Source organism: Carassius carassius, chromosome 18, assembly GCF_963082965.1.
Source record: "Carassius carassius chromosome 18, fCarCar2.1, whole genome shotgun sequence".
NCBI lineage: Eukaryota > Metazoa > Chordata > Actinopteri > Cypriniformes > Cyprinidae > Carassius > Carassius carassius.
In genome coordinates, this window is record NC_081772.1 from 6,409,986 (window position 1) to 6,420,831 (window position 10,846).

At 33.7% G+C, this 10,846-nt stretch overlaps 1 protein-coding gene and 1 pseudogene across 1 annotated transcript; both read left to right on the forward strand.

The window, feature by feature from the left end:
- Positions 1-251: 251 nt before the first annotated feature.
- Positions 252-1,311, forward strand: LOC132091815 (fatty acid-binding protein, brain). Its single transcript, XM_059497919.1, has 4 exons — positions 252-352; positions 525-697; positions 827-928; positions 1,037-1,311. Exons 1-4 carry the CDS (start codon positions 280-282, stop codon positions 1,085-1,087), a joined length of 399 nt encoding a protein of 132 aa, XP_059353902.1. The 5' UTR covers positions 252-279; the 3' UTR covers positions 1,088-1,311.
- A 229-nt stretch (positions 1,312-1,540) lies between these two features.
- Positions 1,541-5,046, forward strand: LOC132092862 (acid sphingomyelinase-like phosphodiesterase 3a; annotated as a pseudogene).
- Positions 5,047-10,846: the final 5,800 nt, after the last annotated feature.

Consider the following 10,846-nt stretch of genomic DNA (forward strand, 5'->3'; position numbering starts at 1 on the left):
TTTGATGTTGCTGTTAATTGAACTAAACAAAGAATTTAATAGAAAGGGCTGCAAATTTATTCATTCAGTTTGTAAAAAAACTAAATAATAATAATAATAAAAAATTGACTGGCAGCCAATGGGAAATCTGACTCCTCCCAATCCTGTATGATCATTGTCATGGAGTTGAAAAAAACTATTTAAGATCCTCTGCCAGGAGAAAATGCAGCTACGCTTTGTACAGAGCATTAAAATAAAGTTTAGTTTTTGTTTATTGATCAGAAAAGCATAGTTTTAAAAATGGTTGATGCTTTCTGTGGCACATGGAAACTGGTCAGCAGTGAGAACTTTGATGAGTATATGAAAGCTCTAGGTAAGTTTTATCATAATATTATCGATAATTATAATTATTAATGCAGTTCATTATTTCTGATCATTTTAATTTTCCACTTATTATTATTGTAATTACAGACACATCTCAAGTGTATTTAAATCCTGGTTTTAGTGAACATTACATGATTTAAGTGCATGTGATTTTTTCTAAGGAATTGGGTTTGCAACAAGACAAGTTGGAAATGTGACTAAGCCGACCCTCATCATCTCGAAAGAGGGAGACAAAGTGGTCCAAAAAACACAGAGTACTTTCAAGAACACCGAGATCTCATTCAAACTGGGCGAAGAGTTTGACGAGACCACCGTAGATGACCGACACTGTAAAGTAGGTTTAGAAGAAAAATATGTTTCATAATCAAATCCACTGGGAACACTGCAGATTAACAGAGCAGATGTGTTCTGTCTGAAGCTTTCTGTCTGAGATGAATGCACAGTGATGTGTTCTTTTTACCAGTCGACTGTGGTACTAGATGGAGACCAGCTTGTTCATGTGCAGAAGTGGGATGGAAAAGAGACCACCTTTGTCCGGGAGATCAAGGACGGGAAGATGGTGATGGTAAGGCTCTTTACTGTACAGTTTATTTTAAAGACAATATACTCAACCGCAGCTCTTTATAAAGAGTATAGGCTATTTAATTAACTGTTGATTTCAATTGTATTATAGAAACTCACCTTTGGGGACGTGGTGGCTGTGCGTACCTATGAAAAAGCATAAGTTTGGGGAGTATTATGAGGATTTGTCCTTCTCCTTCACCAGGCAGTAACAGATACCATGTGCTCTGATGCTTTACGGAATGAAGAAAAAAAAAAGAAAAAAAAGAGAAAAAAAAAAAAGAAACCGTTGCACAAATATAGCCTATTAAAGCATTTACTACAAATATTGTTGATCGATTTTTTTTAAATACTTTTAAGTCTGTACGATTCATTTGTAATAAAGAACCAGACAAAAAGGATGGCTTGTGTGTTCATTTATTATATATATATATATATATATATATATATATATATATATATATATATATAGGCTTTTGATCGTTTTGATTTTGATGTCAATCAGTGCGCGTCAGCAGAAGGTTGCGCAAACAAAGCGTCACGTGACGTGAGAGCCGCTTGTTTTTCCTGTTTTTGTTTACATGAGCGCGGTTTAATAAAACGGACACTCACAGCAATGGATTTTCTCGTTCTGTTATTGTTTGGTCAGTTTTCTATCCTGCAGGTTTATGTTGCGCTAGTTAATAAAGTCTTCGAACACCTGCAGAGCGCACGTTAAGTTTTTCAGAGTCTTTCCGGCTGTTAGCTACAGGTTCTTCATGTCTCCTGAAGTTTGCTCTGTCGCTTCCACACTTTGCATGCTTGTGCATTTGCTGGATTTTTTTTCTTTTTAGTTGCTTTAACAGATGCCTTGTCGTTTATCCTACTGTACAGTTGTTTTAGTTGACCTGGTTTGCAGTAGGCTAATGGGACTTTGAAACTTTTATTTGTTTAAAAAAACAATGGGATATTAATCTCTTAACATCAACGTGCATGTAGCGATAGATTGTAAAATACAGTCAAAGCAAAAATTATCCAGACACCAGATATCATTTTGATATATTTTTTTTACTAGTGGGTGCAGGTTACATTTCAAAAACTTTGGGACTAAAAATTATTCAGACACTTTGACCTGACCATGTTTTGTTTAAGTGTTATCTGACATTATCAATATGAATTTGTTCTGACACAGTTTAACTCTGATTTCTTGTCTTATTTTATTACCATTTTCTAAACTATAGTGAACAAACTGTGATGATGTGTGAAATTACAGTGAGGATGATTCCGCTGCATCATCTGATATATTATTAGGAGAAATAATTAGAAACATCTCGTATATATGTTTATCTCAGACCTGCACTTGGATCCAGCCTATGTCACAGAAGACCACACCAAAGTCTTTCTTGGATCCACAGCTCTAAACAAAAATTATATATAATGTAAAGGTCAATAAAGTGTCCTTAATATACTGTAAAATCTAACATCCTAACAGTCTAAAATTACTCTTTTATATATATATATATATATATATATATATATATATATATATATATATATATATATATATATATATATATATATATATATATATGAATTAACAGTCAAAGAATATAAATTGTTTATTTTAAAATATTTATGAGCAGTTGTTGTAAACAAGATTTCTGGTGACATGTTTCAAATGTCCACTCTGAATAATGATTTTTCTGGTCCATGCAAAAAATAAATAAATAAATAAAACTAAAATTAAATATCTGCATAGCTCCTGAGTGCAAAAAAATATTTGATATATCAGTTTTTAAGGGGAGTAATTTACATATTTGTGAAATGACTTGAACATATGCATTTTAAATTCCAGCTAAATTCTGGCTTCTCAGACATGCACTTGGATCCAACCTATCATGCCACAAAAGACCACACCAAGTCTGTTTTTCCTCCAAGGGCATTCCTGCATTGGACCCAGGAGTGTTTGGTGATTTCCTGTGTGACTCCCCATACCACCTTATTCTCTCAGCATTCAGTTACATGAAACAAGCAGAACTGCAGCCTGAGTTCATTATATGGACAGGGTATAAAGCAATTTCCTTTACTGATTTGCAGCTGTTTTGTGATTTTACTTGGGTTATTAAATTTAGATTAAACTGGAAGATTGTTTAATGTTGGAGCTAATGAACACATTGTGTTTTTTTTTTCTTTAATGTTTTGATAAATTTTCTTAAAATTCTGTGCACCTTATGGCAGGGAAGCCCTCCACACCTCCCGAAAGAAGAACTGTCTACTGAAGTGGTGATCAATGTTATTGCAAATATGACTCACGCCACACATCAGTTCTTCCCACAGCAGCCAGTTTATCTGGCCCTGGGCAACCACGACTACTGGCCACAGGTATTTCAAACCCAAGGGCAACAAGAGTTCTTAGCTGGGAATTCAAACCCAAGAAAACAGTTCTGGGGTCAAATAAAGGGCAGATTGTTTAGGTTCAGGTTGTTTAAATGGAATATTTGCATACTGTTGTATGCACTGGAAATTACTTACAACTTATTTTTTAAAACGCAAATATTTTATATAAATATTTTGTTTTATAAATAGTATATTTCTATTTTATAAATGTATTTATATTTTATAAAAAAAAATAGAAATGCACAAAACAATTATTTAATGAAAATATTTCAAGCGTAAGCGGCTCAATTTATTTGAACAAAAATGCAGTAAAAATTACAAATCTGAAAGCATTTAAAATTTGAATATATTTTTTAAATTATATATAGATATATATTATATTCATTCAATAAAAAAATTAGGGTAATGATTTGCATCTATATTTTTTTACTTGAGCCAAAAAAAAAAAAACTTGCTCTTAGGGCATTTTTTTAATATATATATATTTTTAAATGGATGAATTAAAAAGAAATCCAATATATATACTTGTCCAATATATATGAGACTTGTCATGGCACTTGTATACTGTTGTTGTTCTCTTGTTGATCTGACTGCTTCTATTGTTCTCATTTATAAGTCGCTTTGGATAAAAGCGTCTGCATATATATATATATATATATATATATATATATATATATATATATATATATATATATATATATATATATATATATATATATATATATATATATATATATATATATACATATAATTTATGTTATGCATGATACAGCTGAAGAAGATATTTTTATAAATCAAAGTTGAGTATTCAAAAAATTCTAAATATTTTATGCTGTGCTGTATTTACATGTGTTTTTATTTATTTATTTATTTATTTATTTTTATTTATTTTATTTTTATTTTAATACATTAATTTAATACATTTTAGGATCAGTTGCCGATATCTGCAAATGCAATTTACGATGCTTTAGCCAAACTCTGGTCTCTGTGGTTGAATCCAGAAGATGTAGCTAATTTAAATTATTTTTATTTGGAGATAATTAATGCTGCTTGGTCAGTATGGTTTTATCTTTGCTAAAATACTTTGTTTCAAACAACAGTATGATGCAGCAGATTTAAAATTATATAAAATCTTATATAAATTTGAATACAAAGCCAGTCAAATAAATGTATATATGCATTTTTTCCACAATGTGGTGCACACACTAAAAGGTGGACTTTAGCTGCAACAGTGTATTGAGCTAATGATCTTTTTGCATTACTTGTTGGTGTGAAGGTGGATTTTACTCTCTTGTGATCAAACTTGGCCTCCGTCTGGTGAGTCTCAAAAAACACCTGTACTACAGTCCAAATCTGCTGGGCAGTGGCTGCAGGAAACACTTGAGCTGTCAAGACAAAAAATGGAGATGGTGAGTATATTCTGTCTGATTTATCAAGGCATTTTACTGTACTGATCATAAGGGGCCATTTTATTACAAGACTGTAAATTAACACTTGCATAGTGGTATGTCCATGTAAGTGACAGCAGTGGTGTGTGAGTGACTGCTGACCAATTTCATCTGTTCTTCTGAGGCCTATGTAATTGCTCACGTCTCCATCGGTGAACTACCCTATGCTATAAATACAACAGCCGTCCAGGAAAGCTACAATGAGCAACGGGTCAAAATATTTCGGAACTACAGTGACGTCATTCAAGGTCAGTTCTACGGTCACACAATTTGTTGCACCAATTTTATTTATATTTAAAAAAATATATTTTTTTCATTAAATGCATAAAAACAAACATTATGTGTATGTACATGTGTGTGTGTAAGTGTGTGTGTGTGTGTGTGTAAGGTCATTACTTCACTACCACTATGTTAGCTACAACTTAAACCTCACATGTGAGGGTTTATGCAAAACGGTTCAGGTGTGTGCTCTGTACTTTTTGGTGTTTTGCGAAGGTAGACAGAAAGAGTTAGCTGAAAGTTAATTGATATTAACTTAACTCTCTAAAAAGATGATTTGAGACTTTTCTGGTAAAAAAAAAAAAAAAGAAAAGAAACATGGATTTTTAAAGAATACTACTACTACTACTACTACTACTAAAAATAATACATGTCTCACTTCACCCCAAAACCAAAAAGAGAAAAAAGCTATTTGAAACGATAATTTATATAAAGAAAATTAAGCCAATTTAAGGCCATTAAGATTATTATTATTATTATTATTGTAAGATTACATTCATTATGACATTATATCCATTTAAGAATAAACATTTCCCCTATAAATTCTCATTATTACAATAAAACAATTCGTTTTATTACTTTTTTTATAGTATTACAATAAAACCTGAAATAAATAAGCTGATTTAAAAAATAAACAAATGTTTCATTTTAGCGTGAAACATTACATAGCTCTTGAACATTTTTTAAAGGGATTTACTTGTGAAAACTGATACTGATTTTAAGGCACTTTAAAAACTTTATTATTATTTATTATTATTTATTATTTAATATTATTATTATTTTAAATGATTTTAATGCATTTTATACTTGATTCAGTCTGTAATTGCTCAAATGCATAATTTTCTATAGACCCTTTGTTTGTATAAAATTGTACCTGTGGCTAAATCTGCAATCTGCTGCTAAATATGAACAAGAAACAGTTTTGTGCCTTTTTCTGTCATTTTAAACCTAGAAGCATATGTTGAAAGCTTGTTATTTCTACCTGATATAATTTGTCATTCTTTAAGATATTACTTTAGTTATAACCTGTTAACCTAAAAAAAAAAAAACCTTGCATGAAATCCAGTCTAAATCTCCATCCCTGTTCCCCATTCAGAGGCCCCATACAAATTCAGACCCCTCACTGCTCTCTGCCTCCACTGAGGGTCTTATGAAATGTTGTCTAGTTCTTTTGTCTTGACCCCCCTCTTCATGTGGTCATTGGCATTCAAGTGCTACACTGCCTTTGATGACCAACAATGCTTTGTGGAAAGAATTGTGGAGCTAGAAATTTGACACAGAGATAAAGGGGCACCGTGGTAACTCTGGCAGGTTATTTTAACGACTGGCTGAGATGCTTTAATCAGCATTCATCAGTGCTCTGCCAACTGTGTTCTTCAGAGTTCCCAATAGAGACTCATATGTAACAGGGATGGGTCAATATTTGCCCTGCCACACTGGCAGCACTGAAGGAGGGATGGCTTTTTTTAAGCATGGGCCACACAAGGCTGTGCCGAGGTGGGCCAGAGTTTGGCAGCCACATAAATCTCAGAGAGCTTTGGCTCTCTTCTTGGACTGGTGAGCAAAAGACATTGTGCTGGTTTTATTTTATTTTAAAAATATTATGGTAATGTGACAGCGGACAGGCTCTGTTTAAAATGCTAGGATCAGTTCAGTTCAGTTCAGTGTTTTGTTTTGTTTTGTTGTGGGGTTGATGCATATCCAGGGGTTATCTCAAATTCTGGGTCATTTTATATTATTTTATTTTATTTCATTTCAAGACATTTTGTAGTATGACCCTTATTTTCTATTTTTTTTTTTAATCTAGCAAAAATAGCGGTTTTGGGAATTGTTCCAGAATGCATTGTTTACTACTACAAATCTCCTTTTACCGGGAAATGTCCTTTGCTGTAAACATATGAAACCCAAGGGCCTAATCATAACAGATTACTCACCGGCCGATTAGCTAGTTATTGCTGTCACATATATTCAGCTCGGCGGGCAGTCCTTCGTCTACTTTATATGTTAAAGAGCTGTAACAGGGAAGGTCAATGCTAGAGACGGCATAGGTCAGCCCGACACTGATTACAGGGCCTCATTACGCTTGGACAAACCCTCATCAGAGCCTGTTCAGTCTTCAAACTATTGCTTTGATGGGCCTTCTTAACCTACTGCACTATTTAAGCTGTGGATTACTGTGGTGATTGTGTAACCATGGCAGCCCCCAGAGAATTGGAATTCATTGAATATTGCTGGTTAATTTAATGAGTTGAGGCAGGGATTACATACCAGTTGATTAAATTCAGTACAGAAATTATTACAAAGATCTTGACCCTTTTTTGATGTAGTTTAGTTCAAAATCAAATGTGTTTTCTTCATTTTATTTAGATATTTAAGTTTCAGAATTTTTAAAGCAGTATTTATTTACATGCTAGTCCTGACGCTGCAGTGATGATCCATTTTTATACAGTAGACCAACCAGGAAGTTCACATCACCCTGGTTCCCATTTTTCCATTGACTTTTGGCTTATTGCAGAAAACTAGCTCTTGTGACCAACAGATTATAATGCTAACACAGTTTGTTCACACTTACACAACGTTCATAAATTCTGAAGCTTAAAAACAATAACCAGAAGCAGAGATGTATAGTAACGAAGTAGAACTACTTCACTACTTAAGTAGTACTAAAAGGCAGTATCTGTACTTTACTAGAGTATTATTTTTTTCTCCTACTTCCACTTTTACTTCAGTACATATTTTCGATGAGTTTAATACTTTTACTCCGATATTTTCTTTTTGTGCTGCATCGTTACTCGTTACAATTATAAAAATGTTACGAATCATTCCATTACAAACCCACATTACCACTGCCAGAACTGTAGATGGCAGGTTTGATGAAGCTGGCACATCATTGAGCGAATCAAGAAGACTGCGCGTGCTGACTGAACTGCTGTGAAGAGAGAGATGAACACTGAGCAGAGCCAGATAATGACTCTTTCACGAGTCAAGAACAGGTTGCATCGGTTTTCGGATCACCAGTAGTTCTTTCTGACAGTTCGATTCAATAAACCAGTTGAAGAAAACAGTTCACTGTTCTTTTGCGCTCGACGTAATGGCGTCATTGGCGTTGACTGCAAGCCTTCGGTTTGGGCTCATAACATTAGCACAGAATCAGTTCAGAATCAATCACCAAAAGAATCAGTTCGGTTCAGATGCTCTGTGTGTCGGTTTGCTTTCACGCTGAATCACACATGCGCAGTATCATCAGCTCCTCGGTTCTCGAATCGGACACGTCTGACAGAAATGGTTCTTGACCACTGATCTATAATATGTTATATATATATACATATATCAGTGTTCTTGACTCGTGAACGAGTCAGTCTGTTGTTCGTTATCTGTCTCGGCTTGGTGTTCATCTTCAGTTCTCTCTTCACAGCAGTTCAGTCAGTGTACTGTTTGAGTAAATAAATTACTCCGGGATAATGGTTTGTTTGAACTCAGAGGGAGTGTCAGCCACATTAAACAAGTTAACAGCTTAAGTCATTTGTGGATTAATGAGTATTGGAGACGCTAACCGTTTAAAACTATTCAGTTCGATTTGGTGAACTGAATGATTCGTTCGCGAACCGGATATCCAGCTGCTTTGTTTTGAACTCTCTCTCACAACAGACACGGAAGAGAAGACAATGCTGAATAAAGTCGTAGTTTTTGCTATTTTTGGACCAAAATGTATTTTCGATGCTTCAAAAAATTCCAACTGACCCTCTGATGTCACATGGACTACTTTGATAATGTTTTTCTTACCTTTCTGGACATGGACAGTATACCATACACACAGCTTCAATGGAGGGACTGAGAGCTCTCGGACTAAATCTAAAATATCTTAAACTGTGTTCCAAAAATAAACGGAGGTCTTACGGGTTTGAAACAACATGAGGGTAAGTTATTAATGACATAATTTTGCAAATTGGGCGAACTAACCCTTTAATCTGTTTTTTGTTTACAAAAAGTTACAGTCAAAGGAATTGTGATTGTCTTTTAGGTTAATCATTTGAAATAGTAAAAACAATATGTTCAAACTTTTCAAATAGACTACTTGCAATACTTAAGTACAAAAAATGTTGAATACTTTAGTACTTCTACTTAAGTGTGGTGCTTAAAGAGCACTTCAACTTCTACTCAAGTCATTTTTTTGATAGAGCACTTGTACTTTTACTCAAGTCTGGGTCTCTAGTACTTTATACATCTCTGATCAGAAGTAAAAAGCTAACTGTAGGCTATAATTTAACTATGCCACAGACGTCTTTATATATATAAAAAAATAATACAAAATTAAAATAAAAACATTTTCCCTTAAAGTTTGAGCTAGAATAGTTTGCAAGAGTGTGCTAATGAACAAAATGATTACGTTTATGTTCCTGACAACCTTGTAGTCCAATTTACCCACTTGTTATTGCAAAAAGCAAGTAAAGACATAAAAAAGAAGAAGAAAAAACGGGTTACTAATGGTGTGTTTTGTGACATATAGTTAAAAAAATATCTTGAGCTTGTGTTAACTGCACACCTTATTTCAGGCTTTCATCAAAAAACCCATTCAGAAAACTCACAATGTAACCAGAAGAGCTAAAATGATAACAGGTTTTAGCCTATGAAAATATGTCATCTCTGCAGCCATCTGTTTACATAAATACAATGTGCTCAAAAGGTTTTGACTACATCTCAGTTTGCATACTTACGCTATGTTCTGAAATTGCTCAAACAGTCTATCACCGCAATAGCAACACCAATGTCAAGGGTTTGGTTCCCAGCGAATGCATGAACTGATAAAAATGTATACCTTGCAATTACTCAGCCTATAATTACATTTGAGTGTAAGGAATAGGCTAATTCAAATTAATTAGCTTTTAGATTCATATATTTATAAATGCTGTGGCAGCTTCAACCTTGCATTTCTCAGAACTGGCTTACTGTTTTAGTGCTATAATTTGTGTTTTTTGTCTTGCATAATGTTATATGGATATTATAGAATATAGATCATACTTGAATTGGGACACAGCACAAGTGTGAAATCAACATAGCAATGGGAAGAAAGTGATTCACTGTATTCCTGCAAGTGACCAGTGTGTTCCCAGAATCTCGCATGTAACATTTTACACCTCCTCTTTAGTAGCAAAATATATTTATTTTCAAGTTTGGAATATTTGTCAAATCTGAAGATATGATCTAAGTATTTTCTTTCCAGCAAAGTTCTCCTATGAGTGATTGACAAATGCTACAAATTGAAGTCCTTCACTAACACTTTGCTATTAGTTTTACACTTCCTTTCTTATCAAACCAACTATTATGCATGCAGTCCACACTGTAATATAATGTAAAGTTTCTGTTTTTAAAATATGTTTCTTATTGACTGTTTTGCTTGTGCAAACTGCAGTAGTGGATCATAGGAATGTGAAGACTCTTGGCAACCTACATTTACAGAACATTTCATTAAACATATAATGTGAAATTCTGATTGCAGATTGCAGTTGGGTTCTATACTATGTTTATTTTATCATCCACTAGTAAATTCTGTAAAAAGGTGCTTCATTCACATTTTTACACACATACTGTATGTTGAAGAACACAAGGACAGGTGGCTTGTGTTAATAAATGAAGACTACAGCAAGACTTTCACAAGAGGAAGAGCTCAAGGGAACTAGCTGAGTCTCTGTCCTGTTTAATCTCATGGTGCTGTTAAAATCAGATCATCTAACACTAAACCTTTCTTTGCAGAGGAAAAGTTTAGCTTTCCATTCTAGCAACACATAAATCACAAATTATACTAGTAGTTTTGCCACTGA

Excerpts from the sequence above, each read along its gene's own strand:
- LOC132091815 (XM_059497919.1), top strand. The coding sequence starts at position 280 with ATGGTTGATGCTTTCTGTGGCACATGGAAACTGGTCAGCAGTGAGAAC. Across the intron at positions 698-826 it reads TAGATGACCGACACTGTAAA|TCGACTGTGGTACTAGATGG; the intron begins GTAGGTTTAGAA and ends TCTTTTTACCAG. Across the intron at positions 929-1,036 it reads AGGACGGGAAGATGGTGATG|AAACTCACCTTTGGGGACGT; the intron begins GTAAGGCTCTTT and ends ATTGTATTATAG.